The sequence below is a fragment of the Halichondria panicea genome, chromosome 9, assembly GCF_963675165.1.
Source record: "Halichondria panicea chromosome 9, odHalPani1.1, whole genome shotgun sequence".
Classification (NCBI taxonomy): Eukaryota; Metazoa; Porifera; class Demospongiae; order Suberitida; family Halichondriidae; genus Halichondria; species Halichondria panicea.
The window spans coordinates 1,756,944-1,783,910 of NC_087385.1; the positions used below are offsets into that span (position 1 = coordinate 1,756,944).

The 26,967-nt window shown below is 42.2% G+C and overlaps 2 protein-coding genes and 1 non-coding gene across 3 annotated transcripts in view; all 3 read right to left on the bottom strand.

The window, feature by feature from the left end:
• Positions 1-22,507, bottom strand: part of LOC135341051 (uncharacterized) — a 42,455-nt gene extending 19,948 nt beyond the window's left edge. The window contains exons 1-31 of the mRNA XM_064537517.1: positions 22,343-22,507; positions 21,862-22,169; positions 21,089-21,352; positions 20,396-20,605; positions 16,180-16,358; positions 15,314-15,552; positions 15,040-15,242; positions 14,448-14,694; positions 13,924-14,083; positions 13,385-13,588; positions 12,944-13,033; positions 12,560-12,788; positions 12,210-12,349; positions 11,616-12,034; positions 9,702-11,232; positions 9,147-9,512; positions 8,701-9,048; positions 8,109-8,495; positions 7,792-7,959; positions 7,420-7,519; positions 5,973-6,145; positions 5,149-5,307; positions 4,646-4,865; positions 3,832-3,955; positions 3,378-3,591; positions 3,129-3,250; positions 2,632-2,968; positions 1,686-1,928; positions 891-1,253; positions 483-563; positions 49-300 (exon numbers count right to left, since the gene is read on the bottom strand). Coding sequence (XP_064393587.1) covers positions 49-300; positions 483-563; positions 891-1,253; positions 1,686-1,928; positions 2,632-2,968; positions 3,129-3,250; positions 3,378-3,591; positions 3,832-3,955; positions 4,646-4,865; positions 5,149-5,307; positions 5,973-6,145; positions 7,420-7,519; positions 7,792-7,959; positions 8,109-8,495; positions 8,701-9,048; positions 9,147-9,512; positions 9,702-11,232; positions 11,616-12,034; positions 12,210-12,349; positions 12,560-12,788; positions 12,944-13,033; positions 13,385-13,588; positions 13,924-14,083; positions 14,448-14,694; positions 15,040-15,242; positions 15,314-15,552; positions 16,180-16,358; positions 20,396-20,605; positions 21,089-21,352; positions 21,862-22,126 — 8,037 coding nt within the window. The 5' untranslated portion in view covers positions 22,127-22,169; positions 22,343-22,507. The remainder of the gene's footprint in view (positions 1-48; positions 301-482; positions 564-890; positions 1,254-1,685; positions 1,929-2,631; positions 2,969-3,128; positions 3,251-3,377; positions 3,592-3,831; positions 3,956-4,645; positions 4,866-5,148; positions 5,308-5,972; positions 6,146-7,419; positions 7,520-7,791; positions 7,960-8,108; positions 8,496-8,700; positions 9,049-9,146; positions 9,513-9,701; positions 11,233-11,615; positions 12,035-12,209; positions 12,350-12,559; positions 12,789-12,943; positions 13,034-13,384; positions 13,589-13,923; positions 14,084-14,447; positions 14,695-15,039; positions 15,243-15,313; positions 15,553-16,179; positions 16,359-20,395; positions 20,606-21,088; positions 21,353-21,861; positions 22,170-22,342) is intronic.
• On the bottom strand, positions 4,913-4,986 carry Trnat-agu (transfer RNA threonine (anticodon AGU)). Its single transcript has one exon. It is a non-coding gene; the product is annotated as a tRNA-Thr (tRNA).
• An 87-nt stretch (positions 22,508-22,594) lies between the features above and the next one.
• LOC135341054 (lysine--tRNA ligase-like) lies at positions 22,595-26,961 on the bottom strand. The gene is made up of 13 exons (XM_064537521.1): positions 26,800-26,961; positions 26,624-26,699; positions 26,494-26,538; positions 26,116-26,372; positions 25,910-25,986; positions 25,541-25,715; positions 24,985-25,220; positions 24,667-24,768; positions 24,208-24,384; positions 23,804-23,889; positions 23,411-23,496; positions 22,953-23,223; positions 22,595-22,777 (listed from the first exon to the last, which is right to left on the bottom strand). Exons 1-13 carry the CDS (start codon positions 26,850-26,852, stop codon positions 22,700-22,702), a joined length of 1,719 nt encoding a protein of 572 aa, XP_064393591.1. The 5' UTR covers positions 26,853-26,961; the 3' UTR covers positions 22,595-22,699.
• Between the last annotated feature and the right edge of the window lie 6 nt (positions 26,962-26,967).

Genomic DNA, 26,967 nt, shown 5'->3' on the forward strand with positions numbered 1-26,967 from the left:
AGTAGTTGTGCATACTATAACTGAGCATGCACTCAATGTTTGGCTCACCTCAGGGTTGGACATGTCCTTGTTGAGCATCTTCATCTTGGTGTTAATGTACTCCTTCTCCTGATGTTCATCCAGAGAGCCGTAGTCCCACATGAGAAATCGGAGAGTGGGGTGTAGCTTGCGAACATAGTACGTCCCTCTCACCCACTTGTCCTTCTCCTTTTCGGAGCCACCCTCCACACCTAATGATGCCATGCTGTTGCCACGGTGAGGGTTACACGCAGCCACTATGAAAACGTTCTCAGGAATTGGCTGTAATAAAACAGAAGAGCATTATAAGATTACAACTCAAGCAGTAACTTGATAGTCTAGTACACATTGCGCACGCACGCACACACACACACACATGCATACATGCACACGCGCACACGCGCACACGCGCACACGCGCACACGCGCACACGCAACCAATTGATGTAATGATTATTTTCCCACCTCTCCGTCGAAGGTCCTGTCCACAATGATCTCCTTGAACAGACCCACACAAGAGGAAGTGTTCACCTCATCCAGAAACACCTGAATAAGTAATTAAGTGCATGCAGGTCACTTGTCGTATAGTGATATATATGTTGTATCTAGCTAAAACTTTCTTGCCTTCAAAATAAAGTAATCATAATAATATAGAGGGTGAGGGAGATATTGTTATAATTTAGCATTGTAGTATCATTGTGCCCCCCCCCCCCATATGTCAGGTACTACGTATATAAGTACGCTATGCAGTTGCATTCGATCAGGACACGCCCAACTCTATAACCTTTTCGTTGGCTTAATTGTGTTATGAATACTTTGGTTGAGAATTAAGTGAGACCAGAGACACGCTCCAGAGACACGCTGGTGACTTACGGTGACGGATGGCATCCTATGAGTGAAATTCTTGCTGCTGGTTTCTTCTTCCTCCACACTATGTCCCATGCCAGGGACAAGAGTTGTCATAACAGATATTAATGCCCTCTTTCCGGTCGAAGACCTTCTATGGCTTGCTAACGGTGAGTTGACATCAATGAAATCAGTTTCGTCTACAGAGTCTTTTTTGTATGCTCTCTCTTTGCTCTTGTTGTAGGCGTCGCTAAGTTCTCTTGCTTGGTCGAACACAGGTTTAAAATGCTCCTGTATGTCTGAGGGTGTCATGGCAGCATGAACGTTGATCTTGTGGAAGGTGGGCTTGATTCGGGCACATAGAACAGCGTGGAGAAGCATGGCAGTTGCCTGTATAGAGGAATCAATACATTGAACAGTCCCAACACCCTTTACACCTGTTTGTGGCCACCCTTGGGCAGACTAATATAAACACAAATAACCTACATGTAGTATTCTCAAATATACAGTTTTGCACTGAAAGGTAACCATTTGTATAATGTGCATGAAACAGCACACTGTACAGGTATGATTGCTGTATATAACGTTTTGTGCGTATTTACATGTACACAAACATGCAATCACCTTCAGAGACCAGACAACACCAGGGCTGTATACATGCACAGAGGCCAAACACCTCAGGTATCAAATAAATGGTTAGAGAAGTGGCCTTTGTTGAACAGTTCAAACTGTTACATAGATAAAGTTTAAAACCGTATTCTTCAAATGTGTCTGTTATAATTATAATAATAATTTATAGGTACATGTATAGTATATTTATACCTCTGGTGTCTTCTGCTTGTCAGCTTCAAGGAACAGCTGCTCAAGTGAGACCTTGCATTTGTGCTGTGTACCCTTGAGCGTAAGCTGGGCCACTACTGGATCATTTCTCATTGGGGTGAGGTAAGACTGAGCCTCAACAAACAGCTGGCGGTGGGTTCCGTCACACAGTTCACAGAGCACAATCAACTTGTCTTCACTCACGTACTGCCCGGCACTCATCGACTGAACAGTCTGGACACATACCTGAGGAGGGGGAAGCCAATAATGGATGAAACGGTGATTTATCTTAATACTGTGGACACATTTCAATTATACATGTACAGTGTACATGTATTACACAGAGGAGAAATTCTGAATGTCAAATATTCTATATACATTCTTTTTTGAAAAATATGGATTGCAAGTGTCCTTGTGATTATTATGTGCGTACAATGAATATATTAATGCAAACCACCACCACCAAGAAGATCTATACAGAAAATACAAGGGTATTAGAATGTTGTTTTGGGGTTGTATATATAGCTGTTACATCCGTGGTTGTAAAATGTTTATACATGCATACACCTGTTGTATGATTCAATTTACAAGGTTGTTACATGTATGTGGCCACGTGTGTACAGTGAATAAAGAACAGTGGCAGTGGCAGCGAGGTGAGCTAAGCTTCCCAATGGCGGCATGGCAAGTTTCTAGCTATCAATTGCTGCTCTTTGTGATGGACTATACAAGCTTATGTATATACCACAGTGCTACAAAATTAATGCGGGATACTATTTATGCATTATGGGATATTATTACATCAAGCAGATATCATATCTCATACTTTTGTATCGTACAATTAATTTGAGGCTTGTACAATCTCCATAGAAATCGCAGTGTTTAACGAGGTACATTCATGTTACACAACTTGTGGGAACCATGTTTTTGTATGGTCATGCAGATATCTAACCGTATAGCTCTCTGAGGCTCCAATGGATATCTCTCCCATTGTGCGTACGAAGAACTCCACCACCCTGTCTCGTTGTTTCTTCCACTCTAGCAGCAGCGACTGGTTCCACAACTTTGACAGCATCTCAATCAGAGCTGTCTTGCCTACCCCTGTCTCCCCTTCGATAATCACCGGAACGCCACATTCGTAGCGCTCATGGATATTGAGCATCTTTATGGTGTAGTCGAGGGTGAGGACATAGGCGGAGTCATCGATGGCCACCAAACGATTGTTCTCCAGCTGAATGTTGAGAGCTCGAGAGAGAAGACCATCCAGTATGTCTCGGGAGAACAGATCTCTACAGGAGGGTCAGTGATAGGGGTATATAAGCATAAGAGCATTAAAGGGGAATAAGTACTACGTAGCTCTACCTCGCTTAGCTTATACAATTTTCGGTTCATTAGTTAATGTACACTGCACTACTATCATGCACGTACATGTACAGCACAAGCTCTTACGTCATGGATGGTATCTTGATACCAATCTTTCTGAACGCCTCCTTCTCTGGCTCCGGCAGCTGCTCGGGATGAAGAGAGATGAGCCCAAAACTCGATCCACAATCCTTGTAGTCGTAGATCAACTGGAATGGGGATATTTTAATTATAAGTACAGTACTGCATTACTATATTTTTACGAGGATCAAAGATAGTTTACTCACAAAACATGTAGTAATACGGTACATGTATCGGCGTAGTGGAGGTTCTCACCTGTTGATGGGGTTCCATTGACCAATTGTCTTTAATCTTGGGGTCACAGAAATCGCTGACCTCCTTAAGCATAGTTCTCATGAGGGTGGAGCCGAGTTGCTGGGTGATGGTAAGCACCTTCTGCCCATGCTCGTTAACCAGATACTCCCCACCCCCTGTGTTGTAGTTGAATGCTGGAAGACTGTCGAGGAACTCACAGCGACGCTTCATGTACCTACAGTGCAGGGTGTGGAGGGGGTCACACTACATGTAAGAGAGAAGCTAACGAATAGTGAATTAGAAGATATAACACATTTACAGCTTATATATGTGAGGTAATAACAATATACACGTACATACATTAGTAGCCCTAAAAAGAAGGATCTTCTATGATTAACTTACAAGTAATAATTACAATTCTAACACACCACCTCCTACTAGGTGTACAATTTATACTTCATAGCCAACGACATACTTGACAAATAGTCTCTGAGTGATCTTGGTGGAGCGGATGTGTTCGGGCATGTACACCCGAAGTAGCTCCTGGCACTGGTGAGGGAGGAGGTCGGGGTCCTTGCTGAACTTAACCAGGCTACCGCCTGAGGGCACAGGGCAACAATAAATACAACACTGGTATGAATTGCAACGAGTAAAACATTTAAACTCAGTGTCAATTGTGTGCCAATATTTCTGAGAGAGCTTGACTGTTTAGTATAGTAGGCACAAACACATAAACAGCATGGTCCCCCAAGGCTACGTGTTAACAGTTATATAGTGCCACAGTGATAGATCGCCCTCCTTTGTTACAAGCAAAACTAACACCAACAACTATTTAAGTGCCGAACACCCGGCGTTTTATAGTCGGGTTATTTATAAGTGCAAAAAGGTGACTGTCAAGCACATCACCCCACATTCGGGGCTACCAATTAAGGACTGAGAATGACATTTCACAACAGAATATTAGCACATGCATATACATGGATAGGCTCCACGTGGTATCAAAGCCACGTTAGCTAGCTAGTTTATATACGTAGATGTATTTCGTTGTTTGTGATTTCGCTTTTGCTCATTTTTATTCGACAACGAAGCTTTTCTGAAAATCTGTCACAATTAAAACTAATAACTTGTTGTGTTGGGGCTATCGATCCTGTAAACGCAAACATCGAAGTGAGCAGACTCAGAATACACACGTACTAACCGACTATACTAAAAGTAAGTGGCAAGCATGCACTGTTCGACTACTATAAACCGTGGTACGCCTCGGGTTAATTACATAAGCATCTCCTCACTTTCTCGGTAGAGCCTGTCGATGCCTTTAGTCCCTTTCTCTTTCATTCCCTTCTCGTATGCCTGCAGATACTTGCACACCAGCTGCACATCATCGTCCACACTGTACGGCTTATCTGAGCGGATAAGGTGCTGTTTGCCTAGCAACCCCAGCGTCGGCACCTCCTCTCGAAACTGTTTGAGTGCTTCTCCGGGACTCATGTTTTTTTCTCTGGACGGAACCTACAGTGTGGCAGGTGCTTTAACTTGTTTGTATGTATAGTAAAAACAGGCCCTGACCGGATTTGAACCGGTGATCTCCTGTTTACTAGACAGGCACTTTAACCAACTAAGCCACAGAGCCAGCTATTCATTCCTTTGCATGAGAGCAGAGAAACCATGACAGCTAGTATACTGCGGTTTGTGACAAAAATACATACCAGCAGAATCGCTACACGTACAATAACAATTAAGGTTCCCTATCATAAAAGTATCCATATAAATACTTTTCCTTGTGTATATTCACCTCGATATAGATGGCCCACTGAAGTCCACCAGGTACTCGGAAAGATTTTCCAGTGACTGGGTCTTCCACATAACCAAGGATGAGCAGGTCAAAGAAGAACCAACCAATCACCTCCATCAGCTGATTGTACCGCCCCCACTCGCTCTCGTCTACTAAGTCCTGGGGATAACACAAACAGTACATGTACATGTAGTATGAACGTTTGCGAGATTGAGACAGGCCACATTTTAAGTAAATTCTTTTATATACACGTCTATATATAGATACATTATACATGCAGACCTACTTGTATATAATTATATATATATGTAGATATATACCGTATATCTTCTAATTTATCGGACACTTCTAATTACCCCGGACACTCTTTTGGGCAATTTTCGCTGTTCTAATACAACGGACACTCCAGTGCTTTAATATTACATTTGTTTTAAATATCCGGACAATACCCTTGAAAAGTTGATAGACGGCAAGTAAGACTTAGAGTGCTACAGTTAGACAGCTTTGAGAGCTAGTTTTAGATAGCTAGTGCAACTATTCAGTCGCACACTGTTCTATTAAACTTAGCTAGCTCGCATGCAGCTGCCTAATTATTCCGGACACTTTGCATGCTCTATAAAAATCTGTTCCAATTATACCCGGACAATTTCCAAAATAATTATTTTTTGCTGTCTGAAGATATACGGTACACACTTGCAAGCCTTGCGTACGGAACAAATTTTAAATCCCAGTTCTTAAGGGATTATATATAGTTCAAAGAAAAGGGACTAAAATTACATGGAGGGACATACATGTACATGTAGAAACGTATGTATCTCACGTACCCCTGGAGAGAGCATCGTAAAGTTGAAGAAGATAGCTGCCCTCCACACATTGATGGGGAGACTGCACAGCTTTGTGATGGCCTTGAGGGGAGTGAAGGCCTCGTTCACGGCGATGGTCAGCTGGGCATCGCTATTCTCCAGCTGTTCCTTAATGTAATGCGTCTTACCATCACCTGCTCAAACAGACAAATTCATCAATGGAAAAACTCAGTTAGGAACCCTATATATTAGCCTCGATTCCTGGCCGCACTGAAGATGGGCCTGGTATCGACTGTATTCGCATGCGCCACATAATCCTCAGACACTGGGGACTTCGGATGTCATCGTATAATGCTCAGTAAAACAATGACGTCACAACAAACAGAAGTGGATTGAAGAAAGTAGATAGAAGTTCGATTGTGAAGGTTTCTAGCCCGTGTGATAGCATTCTAATAGATAGCCTTAGCCTTCTATATGCTAACAAAAGACTCACAGCCTGCAACAGTGTGGATGACAATCCTCTGAACGGAAGGAAGGCTGCAATAGCCTATATGGACAGGCCACGCCCATCTGATACTAACCTTAGTGAAAGCCTACATGTAGACTCTATCAGAAAGAAATAGCTACTGTAACCAAACGTACAGCACTACAGGTCTCTAGCTAGCTATATAGCTCTGTGTATGACTTTACTTTGTCTGCATAAAATTATGTTATTATGCCTCGGTGCGCATGCGCAAGCGAGGTATACGGTAGTGTGTTTGTGTGTGTGTCTGTGTAGACTGCTACGTACAGCTGCTCAAGGATCAATGAAGTACAAGTAAGAGTTTCCATAGGCTTCTAGTCATGTTTTCATTCGTGGATTTGCAAAATAATGCTTTGTTCTCGAGTTATACCTAGTTTTGCTTACTTGGAATGCCATTGCAGCCTTTTCAGAACAGCACGTAGCCAAACTTGTTTACCGAGTGTTGCTACTCTACTTAGTAGTTAGCTCTGCACTAAAACGCTAGCTATTGGTAGCTGCCAAGAGTGAGAAGAGAGCTGCAAGGCTCTGCTGATGGCAGCCATTACTTGAACTTTGGCATCGATCGTTTTTAACAACAATCACGGTCGATCATTACCCACTCTTTTTGAGTTTGCATGCAGCAAATTGAAAAAATGTTCATCATGTGTAAGCTATTATAGTAGCTTTATGTTATCTAGCTTTGGCATCAGCACCTGTGGTGCTTTCATTCAGGATATTTTTCGGGTAAATTTCAGTTTAATGGGAAACATTACGGGGAAATTATCCAATAATTTTGCGCATGCGCAGCATTCAGTAGCAGGCCTCCTTTTTTAGGCCTTGTGAAGGAGGCTGGCTATCTATATACATGAAACTGCACGAAATTATAGGGCAACGATAAAATAATTTTAGCGATCATCATGTTCTGTATTGAGTGTGTTTCTTACATAATGTGAACACTTCTCTCACCTGCTGCCCCCACCACCAGCTGTATGCACGTATAGTCTTCCGGTAGTAGCACTCGAGCATGGCACACTTTCTGTGCATCCTCAAAGGTCACAGTGGGTTCCTGGAAGTATTAATGGGTTTCTTATTGTAGCAACAGTTTCAAATTGGCCACTGTAAAGTGAGAGCATTGCTACATGTAATTCTGCATATATAGGAGGCTACATAGTGCCAAGCTATTTTTATCCACTGCTTGAGACTCAAAATTTGAGGTAACTAAGCCATTTAACAAGGGTGCTACTAATGGTTAGGGGCCTTAAGTGAAGGGACAGTGACAAATGGAGATTCAAAAATTGTTTTAGGCTTTAATAGGAAGGTTACATAACGGCTAATTACTTTGTGCTCCCTAAGTTGTATCCAGGGAACGTCTCTGAGCACTGAGGGCTCAGTCTCAATGAAGTGGATGCAAGGAGAAGCACGAGCGGCAGCAAGAGTGGTCAGTTCCTCGGGATTATCCTCCTGGCCCTGCGTGGTCTGCACTAGCAGGTGCAGCTGCATTAGACTCTGTACGGAGGGGGTGGATTGGTAATTTAACTATAATGTATATACCATTAAATTCTACAAAGGCATGCGTACACACACAGGATACACAATTTTAGGTACATATAATTATGTATGAAGCACCACCACTACATGTTCCGCAGTGTACTCACCTCCTGTAGTTTGAAGGGCAGTTTGTTGACCTCCAACACAATAGAGCGTAGTGAGTGTCTGGCAGCCCTCTTCAAGAACAGTGTGAGCTCATCTTCGGTTGTAGATGCCCGACAACGAAACACCTCGAATGCCTCAGGCACTCCAGAGCATATCCCGATAAGCATCTGAATCAGCTGACTCTGTGAGTAGCGAGGACAGTAGTGGAGCAGCTGAGTGAAGTCGTGGGAGAGGGAGAAACTTGTGAGGCTACGAGTTCGGAGGAGGGGGGCGGAGTCAGAGCGTCTGGGGAGGGGGTGCTCGTAGAATAGAACATCAAGGAATTGACCAATGGTGTGCATCGGAGGCTCTTCATTCTGTACATCTTTCTGGCAGTTTATCAACTCTTTCTGCAATAAAAATGTGATAACTCATAATGCAATATAACACATACAATTTCAATATTATGAGACACACACTCGTAGTAAAAGCAAACTGAAAGTGTTAACAAAGTTTAGAGTGTGTGAAGTACACTTACATGCACGGGTACATTATAGCATGTGCATGCATGGTGAACCAGTCTTCCAATAACAACAAATACACACATGAACCTACCTTCACGCGTTGCTTCAAGTTCTGCCTGGTTGCCTCGTCATTTTGACAGAGGAAGCTTATCTCAGCCACAATCTCGTGTAGCTGCTCATGTCGTCCCTCACACACGGACACCAGTTTGTACAATCTCAGAATCTTCTGTATGCTAAAAAACAGCAACCAGTCGTAGTTACTTCGTAGCTCAGTAACTCGTTTCTTCCAGCTCTCAAGATTGACCTCTGTTTCTCTCACTCGATAGTCTGCAGTGGTACGTTCAACGTCACAGAAGAGTGGTTCCGCTGTGCCCTTAAAGTAGAGAGGGTTTCCGAGGTCTTTCAGTTGTCCGTACAACTCCAGTAGTCGGTAGGCAATCTGGGGAATGACATAAATTCAATAAAATGACCATTCAAGTATACGGTATGCACATGCATGTAATGACGATTATCCCCATGATAAAGTATCATACTCACGGAGCTAATATGTCGGAAGTGCTTGATCTTCTCTCCTCCTTCTCTCTCAGTGTCCATAAAGCCAAGCTTACGCACAAAGTCACCAATTTGCTCTGAGTTCCACTGCTCCGGTTTGGACCTCTTACTCATACCCCGTTCCAAGTCACTAGTCTGTGTCTCTAGTTTAGAGATCTGGGAGGAGGATGAACGACTACGGACAGTCGTTCCGCCATCTACACCCTCTTCGAAAGTGTTCGAGGTTTGAATACTGGAGGGTATGTACTCTAGGGTCATTTGAGCCTCTCCGTCCGTGGGTAGTTTGAATGAGTAGTAACCAGTATCCATGACTTTGTCTAGTTCCATGGCAACGTTCTGGAGGGTGTCTCCCTGTTCATGTGTGAGCATAGTACATGTATTATACAGACTGACACAAACACTAGCCAACACCAGGTAGATACAGTGTGTACAGAGGTATATGCATGTGCTATAAGAAATTAAACCAAATGTATAATATACAAGTGTATATACACATGTACACAAAAGTACACATGCATGTGCAAGTCTTCTATCGCTCACCTCAGCTCTTGAGAACCAGAGTCTAATGAGGGTGATGTTGCTGTTGACAGTCTCCAGCTGCTTTAGCCCAATGGTCGTATCAAGACGAGTTACTTTGGTCATAAGCTCCTTGAAACTCTGCTTCTGGTCCAAGAATGGCGTCATGACATTGAAGGCTGCCAGAAGATGGTTCAGAACAGATTCATCGTACTCCTCATGCTGCAACTGAGCCGTGATTAGCTGGTACTGCTGATGGAAAGTGATCTGTCCCTTCTGTCCGTAAAATTGTTTGTCTCGAATAAATTGATAAAACTCAGCACTGTTAGCTACTGCAGGGAAAACTTCCAAGCAATTATCTCGAGGTTTCACTTTGGAATTAGGATCAGGTGCAAGACAGAGAAGTGTTTTGATTCGCTCCATTCTCTGACTGGCGTCGATTGGGGTTAACTTCGAGCGGTTGCCTTCGGATTCGACATCTCTGACGAGGAATTTAATTACTTCCAGCTCTGAGTCTTGCAGACACCCATCCAAATGATACTGCTCACATGCATCTTGTATCTTCTGTATGTGCTTGGTGTATTGGAACAGTTCTAGTAAACTTCGAACACCAGCGAGCCCTTCAGATTCTGACTGAGTGATATTCAAGGTCAAGAAGTAGCTTTTGAGAGTTGTGAATTCATTTTCTATATCGAGGGTTTCAAGGTCCAGTTTACCCTGTGCAATGATGTCAGCATAAGCAGCCTCTCCCCTCATAATCTTCATGAGCAATTCACTTGTGTTCTGGAGTGATTTCTGCAACATATCAACTGACACACCTTCTTTCTTTTTCTTTGGTTTTGCCGAAGACAAGAACATACTTCGAGGAGAAGAGAATTTGAACATTGATAGACTAGGGGGTTCAAAGACAGATTGTAGTTTGGCTTGTTCTGTTTCCGAATCGATAGCTTGCCCAATCTCCACTCGGAGGTACTTGTCAAACATTACGCTGTGGTTTAGCTTGAAAAAGATGAGCATATCCATATGTTCAATTAGGGTATCTTGAAATTCTCCTATTCCTTGTATCATTTCAGAAAGTTCTTTTAGAGTGAACTCATTGGTTAGACGAAGCGATAACTCATTGCTGCCGGGTTGGAACTGACCGTGTGTCCCTGCTGGAACAGGATGTTTGAGAAGCTCGTCTTTTGATCTGCTCTTATCGTCAGGGAAGACAACGTATCTCTCAATAGGTGTGAGGAGGTGTTGTGGGAGGGTCACTCCATACTCTTTCAAAATGACGAGAAAGTTACACCACTTTGCATCAGGATGTTGTGGTATGTAACGGAGGAGGTAGGCATTCAACAGCTCAAAATCTGTCAGAAAAGTGTTCTTTACTGTCTGGATTATTTGGAAGTCTATGATGAGAATTGTGGAGCACAGTGTTTGGCAGAGCCTCTCTATCTCAATGTGGCAGGAGGCATACGTCAGGATCTCGTCATAGTTAACATCATGAGATTCCAATTTTCTTTTCCAGGTTTGAAAGATGCCTTGAATTGTGCTAATCCATTCAAAGTAACTGCAGGTATAGATATATATACATAATTATGCATGTTAGCAGCAATGTACATAAGTTGACATTGTTACATGTAATATAACCAATGAATCATACTAGCTGTATTAGCTGTGCAGTAGACTAGTGCATGGTTTAACAATGAGTCCGTAACAGGACATATTATATTATACTGTAGGGGGACCGAATAGCATTCTACATCTTCAATAAAATTGCGTGTACGTATAATTATTAATAAATTATGACTATACATGCATGACGAACCCTATACTCGATTCCAAGCCGCAGGGAAGGGGAAAGGCCCGAGGCTAGACTAACCCAGCATGCATGAAGAGTCATACATGCATGCGCACATGCAAATAAAAAAAATACAGAGCTATATTATATACCGTGTGACATCATCGCAACGACTCATAGCGATGTCACTAGGGAGACTGTTAACGATCACACTTTGATTTTCAGAGAGCTTCTTCCCAGTGCAGTAGGTATTAAACAGCTTTCCCAGCTCAGATATCACATACGAATAGTTGTGGAGCCAATCAAAATTCTCAGCAGTCACATGCACACGAGATGAAGAGGAAGCAACAAGTCCCCAACAAAAGGTTTGTTTAGCTGTGAGAGCTTGCAGCCAGCTGAGTGACTTGCAGAGGTAGTCAATGGAGTACTTAATGATGGCTCTGAACATTCGACCGGTTGTTTCGGTGTTGGACTCAAGGTCTTGAAGAACCTTGAACTCAGGGATCACTTCTTGATAGAGGACTCTCAGAATGAGCTGTTGGAACTCGTCCCTCTCATCAGAGATGGCATTCTGAGCAAGAAATAGGTGTTACATGATAGTTTCAACTATATATTGCATGTACATGATAGACAATATCCCACCAATCTTGTTAATTACCCAGCCGAAGCAAGTTTCCAAATTCGGATGCACCTTATATAATACAGCCATAATTGAACATAGAATGTAATGAAACGAGTGCACATACCAGTATCTCGGTCATCTGCTGGAGAATGGTTTGCTTGAGGGCGTTCCCACGTATGTAGTTTCTGAGCATGACGGTGAACTTCTTCTGTATCTCCATAGCTCGTTCAATGTCAGCGTCTTCAGAGCTTCCCTGATCAGGTGCTGCAGGCATGAAAAGGGATATATGTAGACTGGGTAAACCGAACTTGAATGCACATAATTATAGTCATTAAGTAGAGGCAATAATTATACATGTATATATAATATCTATAGGCTCTGAGAAACTAAGGTTCCTAAGCAGCTATACATGTTATACATGTAGATTCTCCTTAGGAATAACCGACCATATACTTGGTCTCCTGAATAACACACCTCCGAGCAACTTTGGCACTCCCAGTTTAACGAGGTCCAGGACAAAGTTCATTGCACAGTTATCTTCACGATAACGCTCAGAAATCTTCATGAGGAAGCCGAGAAGATAGTAGTGCTCATGTGCAGCGGGAAACCTATCCACCACCTCTCCAAAAAATTCTTTGCACGTACCGTCGTTGATCTTGGTGTTTATAGGAACGTTGTACGATTCCAAGTACTCACCAAGAAACTGGAAGCAAAAGGGGAACATTTATTGCATGTCTATAATTATATAATTATGGTGCCTACAATGGAGCTAACAATTTTCTCCTGGAGCTAGATTTATACCAAAATATAAACAAGGACTCAGTGATCATCAAACAATCAAAATACCATTATGGCTACCTTGTTGGGCCAGATTCTGAAGGCCTTGTACAGAGTGAAGAATTGTTGAATACTCAGTTTGTCGAAGTGTTGGTGAGTGGTATCAAGAACCTGGGATAAGTGAGAAGATACAATAACATAATCGTGAAGGAATGATGCAAGCTGCGCTGTGCTAATTGCCTCTCGGGAAGTTTTGCATAGTTTTAAAATCCACAAATTGTAACCCAAGAGAATGTGGCTATAGAAGCCTGTATAATTATATGGAAGCTGTTATAGCTTTCGTCGCATTGCAACTGTTAACACACACACAGTCAGCTTTACCGTATTCCTCGTGTGGCTAGGCCTCAAGTTGTACTTATCTAATACATGTAGTCGATCCAGACATTCAATATTTTATTGCACGTGAACCGTATATAGCTGCTTTTCTATTTAATTGTTAATAATTATGGACAATATACGTACTTGTTTGACAATGAGTCTTCGATACTTTTTGCAGACGCCATTTTTCCTGAAAAAACTGTTGAGAAGTGTGTGGGAGTGGTCCCGAGTGATTTCCACCAACCCCAGGAGCAGCTGCAGCCAGTTGGTACACTCAGAGTCGATAGACACATCTCTGAACTTGCGTTTGTCCCAGACACCCAACAAGAAGTCTAGAAAATTGAGAGCCTGCGTGTTGAAAATTAGTTGATCTGACTGAACTGAACAATGACGTAAACATGTATATACATGTATAAACTCCATCAGCAAGACAACAACACAATGTATTCCCAGATAAACTGTATAATTATGATACTAGCATTGAAATAAAATTTGGCCTTAAAATGTGGGTTATACTTTAAGATCCATAGAACACGGCCGTAATTGTATATACTTAATCTAACAGTACACATCAGACATGGTACCTGCAGTCAACAAGCATGCAAATAGCTACTTTTCTACTGGGAAGGGAAATTTCCCCCACCCCATCCCCTACAAGTATCGCCAGGTTTTCCTACATGTACCTCAGTGATGGTGTCAGCCAGTGTTCCAAGAAGGCTGACGTTGGACATAGAGAAACCTGGTTCCTTTATCTTGGAGGTGTACGTGGCCCTGATCTGAGTGAGTATGTGGAACAGTTCATCCTCTGTCTCAAGAAACTGCTCCATGGAGCGAAGAAAGTGCCTGCAAATAGAAAACATATGTTATACACATTTACACTGTATGGTATCCGATTCTGAGCCCCTACAATCAGGCTCCTACGCAACTAATAGACCGTAGTATCTGTAAATTAAAACCATACCTATAGTATATATGGAAGAAGAAAGATCTAAGATCTACTTAATTCTCATGTACAATACAGTGAGCAACTTAAGCTATAATTATAGCCTACATGTATCTATATTCGTCTTGGTTCCAATTGACTTATAAAGACTGAAGCAGTTTGAACAACAGGTGAAGATTGCTTTGAATCGACTGCTAAACTAACTTGGCTATAAATTACCAAGTGTGCTAATCGGTCCTCAATTCTAAAGGTGTTTAAACTCACCGAATATGTTTGAACGGTCGAATGCATCTTTCTGACACAACTAAATCTGTCATGTGATGAAAACTGAAATGAACCTCCTTTGGTAGATATAGGAGACGTCCAAAATCCAATCCATCCACCAAATCTCTGATCATAGCGTCGGTGAGGACGATACGAGGATGGTAGTTGATAAACCTGTCATACCAAAGTCGGGGGGTTGATCTGGTAATTTGGGTCCGCTCACAGTGAAACTTGAGAGCCATTGACACTGCATGGAGGTACATAATTATTAAAGGTACATGTACATAATTGTTAATTGGAGCGGTAAAGTTACCATTATTTTTAATTCACAAATACATTTCTTGTATACATGTACATACTAGCTGTACAGAGAAGCACAAGTCAGTAATACTATACTGTAAGGTGAGTGAAAAACTGCATGAGCATACACATTTTTAGAATACGTGCATGGTTTAATTATTGGTACAGACATAGCTGCACTAGCTAGCTGGAACATAATTATGTCATATATTCGCAAATATAGCGTACGTGTTGCAACTCAGCATGTATATCGATCCTTGCATACATTCACATACATGATCATTGTACTTACACCACATCATTCTAGTGTAGCAGAAGTTGGGATGGACCGGTCTCACGTTGGTTGCAGGTCCTTGACTCTGACTCTGAACAGAGGCTCGGTTGTTTAGATTTTGAGAGACCTCCGACAACGCCTGACAAGCACACTCCATGAACCAGAACATGCCCACACTTTCTTCCTCCTTTGTAGTGCCACACATTACTTCAAAGTCTCCCCTAAAAAACGAACGAAGTGTAAAGTTAACAGGCCAGTGCCAACTAAAAAATAACCATAAAGATCGAGTCACCTTTTAGCGAAGTCGTTTATTGTCTGGGCTAGCTGTTGGATTTGTAAGCTCTCAATCTTATTCAAGCACGCTATGATAAATGGTCCCATCTCTTCACACTGGTAAAAGGTGGATCGGATGTGAAGACGATAGGCAAATACTAGGTAGAAGGGAAGGTCCTTGTAAAATAGCTCGTCTATATGTGGTTTTATCTTCTTCAGAGTTTCTTTGACCGTGGTGTGATTACCGTCCTCTTTTGCCTAAGGGAAAATCAAAACCAGTAACAATTTACATGCTTACAAGTACGAAGTCCATGTAGGAACAGGCAAGACACCAGCCGCGTACATGTACTATGGTAATTACAGCCACTATTGGTCTGCCCAAGGTGACCTCTACAAAGTAATCGCTGTCACCGGACAATTTCCGGACAAAAATTGCAATTGTGTAACCTCGGATATGCGCATGCCCGGTAAAATTGTCCTGCCACGTGGTGAAACGTATTAAGCAGCTAGAAAAATGAGTACTTGTGCCAGTCATGATACTTGTAGCTCTACTACTGATAGTATAGCGCATCTATAAATAAGAGCAGTTTCTACAAAGACTGTTGATAAGTAGATCGTAGAAAACTTTGAAACTTTGAAACTTAACTTGGCTATATAGAGTATGAAGTAGAAGGCAGCTAAGATGCAAGGTGCGTGTATACTCTTTGAACAAGTAATGTGTATTATGGTTTGTCCTTACGACCTTTCATTTTTTGTTTTGTCCTCTCAAACACTACATTGTCAAGACATTTTGACATGAAAAGTTAGTAGAGCACTGACTTATAGTTTACAAGATCCAACGGCACACACAGTTACATGTAGCCTGAAATCGAAAACTGTTCTCACCTGTTTCTCGTAGTTTGTGAGGATGGACATCACCATAATGAACTTGGCTGGATCGTCGGATATAAGCGCTGGCTTCTTGTCCACAGTGAACATAAGCTTTTTCAGCTCTGCCCCCAGATCCACTGTCGAACCTTTGTCACTACCAAACAAACCTTTCAACCTCTGCTTCATACCTGGTCCTGCACGATAAAAAAGGGTCCGCATTAGGCCAAGCAAAGTCAATTTGTAGTTTCTCAGGCTATTATTCCTAAAATAGCAAGCGGATTGAGGCAGTTGATAAATATTAATGATAATGATATTCATAGAATTTTAATTGAAAACACACCCCTAACTTCCTCAATAAGCGGAAGTGCATACTTTTTACTAATTAATTTTAGTCATAATTATATTCATGACCAAAAAACCATACAAATTTATCCTTTTCTTTTCTTTTAGTGCCTTTAATTTGAGGTCACGTGATATTTAACTTTTTTATATAAAGCTGCCAATTTCCAAGCGCGAGGGCCTGAGAAACTACAAATTGACTTTGCATGGCCTAACTGTAATATGTTTTTTGGCATGAAATTGGTTGTATACACAAACAAGCTAGTGCATGCTACATTCATAGCAGGGTAATTAATAAAAATGGCATTGTTTATGACTGATATATACCGTATAGCGGGTACGGAAAATATTCGTGGTTTTCGTGGTTGAAGATCTGACCACGAATATTTCACCCACAAATAAAGCGACCTTGCCTACCTTTACCTGCAGTGCAAGCAGCAACCACGAAAATATTACCCATGAAATGTGTGCGCCAGTGTGAAAAATTTAGCCCCCCCCCCAATTTCTGGTCACCACACCCCTTACATTGTTTGTTGTTGGTACCTATTAGCGATGTACTCCTGGCAATGTGTATTGACAGGCTGTAACTTGGTATGCTGGTTTGAAATTGTGGCTCATACAGAACACTAGAAACCACACGTACTAGCTGTACAAAAGCAATGGATAGATTTGTAGATGATGACCAATCATCCTCTAGCAAAACTACACGTAGGAAAAGACAGTATGTAGATAATGTTGGGTCTAGTATATACCCCTCTCCCTCCCTCCGTCCCTCTCTTTTGGGGGAGAAGCTGAGCATTCTGGGGGGGGGAAGCTCCCCCTGCTAGATGAAACCCTGATAACGAGTGTTGCAAGCGTGCGCTTGCCAATGCCTCTCGCCATGTTTTTGCTTTCGCTCAAAAGTATTAGAGTGTTTGAGGTAAATAATTTGCAATGTACTTTGATTGTTTCACAAGAAAGGGGTATACTGATTGTTAAATGGCCTGTAGCCAAACAGTGGGAGCGTAAGAGAGAATTTAAGCACAGACAGTATGGTATATAAACAAGCAAAAAGTGTGTATCTATCACTGAGAAGAAAAGACTTGTGTACATGCATGTATCTATTGTTACCAGACTTGTGTACATGAATCTATTATTATCTAGTCTATATGGTATCATTTGTTTTGTAGCTTACCTGTATACCAGAACCTCAAGAAAAAGAAGTTGATTCTGCCACTGGATTCTCTAACATGTGGGGATGAGTGCGCATGCGCATTGCATCCACAGGAATAATTAAAGGGTGTGTCCAAAGAGATGAAAGCGACTAAATACAGGAATATTTCCAACGCCGACCTTTGAACCTTACATATAAAATACACGTAAAAAAACAGTAAATTTTTAAACTGTGAGAGATCACCATTTTAGACTACATTACATCATCTGTAATTGATCTGATTGGATAAAACAGTAGATTACATGGAAGCATAATCTACAAGAAGGTACTTATTCTACAGGAAGTGGACATATATTCTACAGGAAATGGACGCATATTCTACAGAAAATGGACGCATATTCTACAGGAAGTAACAAATAATTTGCAGGAAGTTCTCAAAAATTAGAATGAAATTTTTAGTGAAAGTGACAAGATGACAAAAATATTATAAAAACACAGTTTGTTCAGTCAATATCCATTCTTTCCATGTCCACTGTTGCTTTGTATTGCTTTTTCCAGATGGGCATGGGCAAGGGGGGCCAGGAAGCATCAAAAACACTTTAGCAGTCACTTGACACTTTCTATTGAGTTTTTAAGGTTCCATGCCTGTCCAGTCTGCTCTATACCCCCCTCCACTCCACCACAGAGCTTCATTCTTCTTTTTGTAGTGTTGCAGTCAGTTCTAGGTTCTTTTTACTTCGTCTGTTCTTTCCAGTATCTTCAAGAAGTGTTTCACAAGCTCTACTGTAGTTTTTCGTTGTTTTAAAGCCGTCTTCTTGTCTTTTTCTGTCAACTGGTGTCTCTCACAGCTCTCTAGCCTCGAATCCAGCCCGAGTATTTTAATCGGCCTGGTCTCGAGGCTAACAGCTCTCCAGCTCGTACAAATTCAATTTCGGTTGCTACGCACCAAACCTAACCACGTCTCGCGCATGCGCAATAAAGTCCAAGTTAGATAGACCACACCCACTCGTAGAATATGCGTCTTAGTAAACCACCTTGGTACGGTTAGATTCCCTCGGCTTTGCCTCGGGGTAACCGCAACCGCGGAGGTTACATAGACGCATATTCTACTCTTACTGTTAGGTGTAGTCTATCCTATACTTCTTCAGAACTTGAGAGATGAGAGTTAGCTAGCTAGGGCCTGGGGGCTAGGGGGAGCAGACTGCAGTCGCTGCTAGCCTCCTTGTGGTGAACCATGTATCCTCTACTATCTATGGGAAGATAAAATTAGGTAGTCTATACACACAATATAATAGCTAGCTGGTATATAGATACTCCGCGGCCATGTCTGCTGTAGATGTAATTTTTGTAAAGACAGACCCTTCGCACCACCTCCACTCTTGTTTCTTCTTTTCCACTATGTCCATTTACTCCATGATCCATACGATTTCACTTTATATTGTTATTTCACTATTTCCCAGGCTGTACTGTACAAGTGAAAGCAATCCTTGAGATCTGCAACATCTTGGTCTACAAAGAGTGTGCATGGTATCTATTGTCGTTTACTTCTCATTTCTGGATTCTTTACCCATGTTCCAGTGCATCATTACTGTGTATGTGTGGCTTGTGCTACACTACAGTACATATTTTTATCTTCAAATTTTGAGTGGAGTTCTACTGGGGCTATTGGGACAGATCTAGCATCGTCCTTGGGACCGAGGCTATAGGACAAAATCAGACTGCTCATATACAGTGAAGAGGCGAACACAGATGGTAGAAACTTTGACAATAATTATGATTGAATAAAACTAGACTATAAATTATTTGCTGTATTAATTTCATTTACTCTTTAGTCTTACAACATGTTGGGATGAGCACATTAATACCCTGCATGGATCTAAAATGAATTGTGCTTTTTGCGTGCACAATCCTCTGGAGCTGCCCCCACATCATAGACAAAATTTTATTTTAAGGTCAAAGTTCATGGACATATTCCTGTCTTTTAGGCTCTCGTAAGAGATCAAGTAACATATCTTTTCTGACTCTTAATTCTTGTAGCTAACAAAAAGCTAGCGCTTTAGTGCAAGGCTAACTCATGTGTTGAATAGAAAGTTTGTGCAAACAGATGATGCTATGAAAGATTCTGAAGAGACTGCAACAGCCTTCAATGTGAGTCAAACTAGCCATAACTCAAGAAAGAAGCTTTAGTTTGCTAATCCACGAATCAAAATCCAAGAGAACGTGACTAAAAGCCTATAGAAGCTGTTAGTTTTCGTCGCATTGCAACCGTTGAGCAGTTATAGCTGGAATACACACACACACAGACAGACAGACACACAGTCAGCTTTACCGTATCCCTCATGCGGCTACGCCTCGAGGCATAATAGTATTACTCAACCAATATTCATCACTCCAAGTGAGAGCTGTGAGCTCTGCACATTCCACAGAATTATGAATAGCTTTACCAGCTGTGCACTATAAATACTATTGTATGGCATGACAACAATACATACACACACAATCCATGTCTTAATTGATACAAGCTTGCACTATTGACCCCCCTAAAGAAACTACCTCTAATTGAGTATGTGTCACTATTAACTTTATTGCTCTCCCTCAGCTCTACATTTTATAGGCCCTAAGGTGTCCCTACTACGTACCACCAACAAGTTTTAAGTTTTAAGTACACTGTAAAATAGTCTTTACAAAACAGAATGTATACATTTGGGACACAACATTCTATGAGATTAATAAACACACCTTCTTTATCAGACTTTTTCCTAGTTGGACCGGGGGATTGTCTAGAGGTAAGGGAGGACTCTTCTTGCCCTCCTCCAACGAGGGCGTCCACATCACTCTCAGCGTCCAATCGGGCTTGGACATCGTCACCATGTGTTTCCAGGCTGGCCAAGAGGCTGGCACCGTCACACTGAGTGATGACTACTATTGGGATGCTACTCTTCTTCATACCTGCAATGGGGGAGCAGAGAATCCTATATAATGTGATGGGAAATCCATTTTCAGACTTTGAGATATACATTGTAAGGCTTTAGGAATAACTTTTTATACGAAATACGTACATGGTAACTTTATTTTAACACTAGGGTGCAATCATGGCAAAACACAGTTCTAATCATTCTACAGTAAAGGGTTAATTGTTCTAAAACCAAATTCTGCAAGGTCAGCTAGGATCGTGTAATAGTGGCGTCTACTTTGGCAGTCCAAGGCCTTCTTGTTAAGCAAGCACTAACCACAAACATACATGTTGTGCAAAACCCATTTTTGTTATTGGGGATAAAACAGCACAGTGAAAGTACACACCTCTATCAGACAATCTATCCAGCCTATGTGAATCTAATTACATACGAGATCACAAGCAGGGTGAGGTACCACTGAGGTTTAAACCACACTGCTGTTCACAAGAACACCTTCCCACACTCACACAACACTAACCTTTCAAGAACTGAGGGGCAATTGAGTAGTTGTCTTGTGTGTTGACGAGGATCACAGCTTTGGCATGCTGCTCTTTGAAGTTGGATACTAACATAGACAGCTCGTCTCCATCTTGTAACGGGTGGCAACGAATGTGCTGACTCTGCACATCGTCAGTGACGAGAATTTTCCAATCCACAGGTACACACTTATCCATGCGTGGGAACAAGGCATATGTGTAAGCAGCAATGAGGGTGGTCCGACCTTTGAGCCGAAGCTTTAGACCTGCATAGAATAAACCAAGTCCAAAGTATTGGCAGAGATTATTAACATCACCTACATGTATTATACATACACATGCTCACTGTGAAATACCAACATACACCTTCCTACATGCAGCTAGGCCTACAATGGTAATGAAGCCCATGATCATATCCAAACACACAGTACTTGTGTAATGTGCCCTTGGTAATACTATGTAGTCTGTATTTACAAGCTCACATAAGCTCTACGTCTCTTAAGTACAGTTTATAATAGATACAGCTGTAGTAAAGTTCCGGTCCCTTGTAGTCATGCAGTCACATGATTCAATAAAACAGCTGACTAAGTGCGCATGTATACACTGTATGTACACGAACCAGAACTAACATGTGTCGTATATAGAATGTGACTCAGCAACCAATAAAAATGCAAACCCAAACACATTAATGGCCACTTTCCTATCTCCACTTAATTGCTTAATCACAGTAGAAGAAGTTGGTGTGTGGATATAAAGAGACAGTAGGCATATGTACCATTCATGATGCTGATTGTCTTAGTGCGCAGTGAGCGACGACCATGGTCCACCTCTTCAAGTGGCCATAGGTTATCTGGATCTGGAGGTGGGTGTGGTCCACTGCGTTTCCGAGCCTCAGCGGCATGCGAGGGACTAGAAGAATACTCGAGGACGGTGAACGAGCTGTTGGGGTCACTCAGGGGGTGACCATCACCAGCAACGTCCTCGGGGGATTTTGTTATGGTAGCAGAGGGTGGTATCAAGTGCTGGTTAGGTTCTGCCATACCACCAGCAGTAGTAGAGGAACCGTTTGAGCTGGACACGCCTCTATACAGGGAACACAAGGACATTCATACAGTATCTGGATCTACAAATATTATTTGCAGTGGTAAATTAAGCCAGCACGTATATAACAATACGTTCAGGTCATTGTCATACACACTAGATCTATAGTGACCTTCTCTGATGATTCATTTACTGTGTGTGTATAAGTTACCTACTTTTATGTTGCTTGGGTTAACAGTAGATACAGTAAAGCTGCTCCAGAAAGTAGCTAGTAGCTAGTAGCTCACTGTCGTGCTGCAGCGCAGACAGAATGCATTTGGTCTAGTACTATACTAGCGCTATAGCAGTGTACGTGTACAGTGCAGTTTGTACCGGCTAGTGGAGGGGTCAACATCATGATGGGCCGGGCATTCCCTTGTGTAATGAATAAGGGAATTTCCCTTAGCAGCCATGCACATAGAACATCATCAGCAACACACTGGCCATAATTATTATTCTCACAATGATTTACATAAATACAATCAGTTCAAATATTCAAAATTTTCACCCTATAGAGTACATCTCTTGGTAGGCTAGTCTTTCCCAGTTGTCTCAACGCCATCAGCTGGCTTGCCAATCTCTGGTTTCATGGCTGGGAAGAACAATACCTCCTGTAGAGTTTATGTGTGGGAAGATAATTATGCTTAGGTTGTGGGTTTAGGAAGCAGAATAGACACAGTATCAGTAGAATACTCTAGTTTGTATAATTTATACACTGGACACAACATTTTAACTACGGAAATCTCAAGTTCTACGATATCAGTGCATATCTGTCTATTCCAGCACCTTTATATTAGCTGAGTCAGTGAGGAACATGGAGAGTCTGTCGATTCCCATGCCCCAACCCCCAGTAGGGGGCAGCCCGTACTCTAGCGCGGTGCAGAAATTCTCGTCCACCATTTGAGCTTCGTCGTCGCCAGCTGCCTTGTCGTTGGCCTGCTGTTGGAACCGCTCCCTCTGGACCATCGGGTCGTTTAGTTCAGTGTACGCATTCACTATCTCCTTCTGACACACAAACAGTTCGAATCTCTCTGTCAGCCCAGGGATCTTGCGATGCCTGCAATGGTTATAGCGAATAAAATCACTGCTAAACTATATATACGGAGTGAACTATGGGGGTGACTTGATCACAGGGCAACCTAAGCCATGTACATGTAAGAGTGGAATGCCATCAAAATTGAAACCTTATCACCTTAAGGTTTTATTTACTACTAGATTCCACAGTTGTCAATCAATCCCCTCACCATTTGGCCAGAGGGCTCATGATCTCAGGATGCTCGCAGATGAAGGTCGGGTTGACACAGTTCACCTCTATATAGTCGCCAACAAGCTGCAAATGATAAGGAAGACTCAACGAGCAGCAGGACACAAGTGCAAGTCACACACTACTATAAGTGCTACTTAAAGAGTACCAAGCTAGGGAGGGGGAGGGGGGTACAGAGCAATATGTGGAGTGCTTGATTTAGGGCAAAGAGCTGTACTGTACATTATTGTAGTAGTTTATCATTAGGATACATAACTAACACATACAATATATACACTGTACACTGCCGAAGTTGGGGAGGATGTGAAACCAACCAAATTTTTGAGTACACAAAAAACCAAACGAGCCCCTTCTCTTGTAATATAACACATACCTTGTCAAGTAACCTAGAAGCAGTTCGCGGTGGGCTACAGTCCACGTTGTTCTTGACACAAACGTCATTGAGGAACTTGGTAAATTCTAGGGGCAAAGTACAACACATCAAACAGTTAGTGCACTACACACATTACGTATGCACCAACACATCAACTATAAGTATTCTGTCAACATGACTACAACAATTCCTTCCAGGAACAATCACTACAGCAACGGACACACATCTAACTGACGAACATGTCCACAAGACTAGCGGCTATTAGCCCAATAAATGTACATACAACACCAAGACTCTAAAAGATATGTAGGCACTCGAAAGTTAGCTACTGAAACGCATTGAAAAAAGCAAAGCAAAAAAACGATTCAACTGTACACAGTGAAGCAACATGCTGACTCGCACACCTGGTTTGGCGAAGTCACTGGCTGGAGGGAAGGTAACATTGAGAGCCTTCTCCAGCTCTGGTATCATGTACACTCTCTTGAAGGGCGGACTCCAATCCACCTCAAACACTCGCTCTGGGTCATCCTCCACCGGGTGGTATGCCACCTTGTAACCTCCCGTGATCTCGTGTACCATGCCTGAGGGGAGGGTACAAAACATAAAACTAGGAGCACAATACATGGAAGGTGTATATGGACAGCACGTATAAATCAGTGCTTGCCAAAGAATATAGCTTCTTTCTGTAACCGAATTGGCTCGGAAAGAGACAAACACATGTAATATACAGATGGTGCCACGAAGCTGTGAGTGCTCCTAATAAACGTAATAATTATGTCAGCACAATAAGCATTTGGTAAGTAAACGAGAGAACTACATGTACGTACATGTACAAACTGTAGTATAAAATGGGTGTGGCTCACCTGCTAACAGCTCCTCTGTGATCTTCATGAGGTCATTGTAATCAGCGTAGGCCATGTAGAACTCACAGGTGGTGAACTCGGGGTTGTGGGTTAGGTCAATGCCTGCAATAAGCAGACAAGTGAATGGAATGTGGAAGCTCAATTGTTTTTATGAATCGAGACCAGATTCTCGGAACAATAAGATTCAATCCTCCCAACTAGGCAGCTTACTTGTATAAGCTCAATTGAATAAAAGCTGGGTTTAAAAAACAATGTACAAATGTGATGTGCACGTAGTCCTGAATAGTACAGTAGACCTAGTAGTATGGGCTTCCTTACCCTCGTTCCTGAACTGTCTCCCTATCTCGTATACTCGATCAATACCCCCCACAATGAGCATCTTGTGGTAAAGCTCAGGGGCCACCCTCATGAAGAGGTCAAGGTTCAAGTCGTTATGGTGGGTAATGAAGGGTTTTGCAGAAGCTCCCCCTGACACCATATTCATGAGAGGAGTCTCTATCTCCAAGAAACCCATAGTGTCAAAGAAACGACGTATGTACGTAATGATCTTGGCTCTGCACAAGGGGAGAAGGTAGGAATGACATCATAATGTATGTGATTTTATGTACACAGTAAGATGCTCCTGGGCCACCAGCTAAACCATGAATGAAGCAGAAGAAATTAAGTTATACATCTTATGTAAACGCTGGTATGGATATTTGAATAGTGCTCGAGTTACTACTCAGAGCAATCTGATACATTACTCGGGCAAAATTCATTTGGCACACCTCTCACTAAATACCTCTAGAAATTTTCTATTGAGCATGCATTATAGAGGGGATTAATTTGCTACAGGTAATATTAAAACCCAGCAAAAATACTTGCTCCTTCTCACCTTGTGACGAACTTGTCTCGTACATGTTGGTTGATGATAAGGTCAAGATAGCGCTGTCTGTAACGTGTCTCTTTGTCCTTGAGTCCAAAGTGGAGGTGTGGCATCATGTGGAGACAGGGAGAGAGCAAGGTCATTGACGAGGGAATGATGCTTAGCTCTCCTTTCTTTGTCTTGGCTGGATGGAGAGAGGGTGAGGCATGACTACTTGGAAGGAAACTGCCATTTGCAAAATGTTCATCGTTTATATGCGGCTAAATTGTTATGAAAACATACTGTTCCTACTGTACACACCGACTGTAAGTTATGACACACCATTACTTCCTTTGACCTGCTGTATGAGAGTGCTACACTACTGCATGAGCTGCCCACCTGGTTTGCCAGTGACTCCAACAATGTCCCCTCTCTTCAGTCGGTCATGAATCTCCTCAAAATTCTGTTCAGACTCTCTACAAAGACAACATGGTCATCATCTCTAGTGCATACTTTTATTGATGACATTTTAGCAAAGCAATTTTTCCTATAAATATAAAATTACCTTGAAGCTTGTATCTATGCCAGTCTAAAACAAGTTGTACCTTGCGTCCGCCATGATCTGAATCTTAACACTCTCTCCTCTGAGGTCATAGAAGATGAGTTTGGCACTGGCCGCCCTCTTAGCGTGAACCCTCCCTGCCACACTCACATCGTCTGGCTTGCGTTCACCCGCCTCCAGTCCATCATATTTGGCTATAAAGTCCGAGAGAGATATGGTCACGACGAACTTGTGGGGGTACGGAGTAGGGCCGGTCTGTTTCTGACTGAGGATGGCTGTCGACCGGAGCTTGAAGTATTGCTAGATGGAGTGATGTAAGAAGATGATGTAGTACGTACTGCATTTACATGTACTACGAAAGTGAATGTGAACAGTACAGACTCTCTATTGAGGCAGTCACACAGATGCTTGCATGACTCACATTAGGATCGATCTGCTCTTCTGTAGCCGGCTTCTTTGAAGTTGTCTGTGGAGAAATCATAAAGCGTTGGCAGGACACCGTACCGTGTACTTTGTACTTGTATGTAGATAAAGTTAAAATGTTCACTCACAGTTGCCGGCTGTTGTGCTTCTTTGGCTTCTTTCTCCTTCTGCTTCTTGTCGGCTTTCAACTGACGCTTGAGAGCACTGTGTATGGGACGAGAGTTCACAAGAGACCGGTAACTCCTCAGCCCACCCCTCATTACACTACTAGCTAGGTTCATTGTCTGTCTGTGTGTGGGTTTACGTCTTGCTTAGCTTTGGTCCCTCTCCTGGAACTTCACTGCCAACTTCAGCCATTCCCTCAGATCAAACGATCACTCTTAATCTTACACACAAACGTAAACACTACTTAGGCTTTTCAGCTTCAACACTACATGTGCTTAGCTTAATTGCGCATGCGCACAACAATGTG

What these genes read in the sequence shown, in the direction of transcription:
- LOC135341054 (XM_064537521.1), bottom strand. Translation starts at nt 26,852, where the DNA reads ATGGCTGAAGTTGGCAGTGAAGTTCCAGGAGAGGGACCAAAGCTAAGC. An exon ending in GGACCAAAGCTAAGCAAGAC is followed by an intron (nt 26,700 to 26,799) that starts GTAAACCCACAC and finishes TCCCATACACAG; the next exon opens with TGCTCTCAAGCGTCAGTTGA. An exon ending in AAGAGCAGATCGATCCTAAT is followed by an intron (nt 26,373 to 26,493) that starts GTGAGTCATGCA and finishes CACTCCATCTAG; the next exon opens with CAATACTTCAAGCTCCGGTC.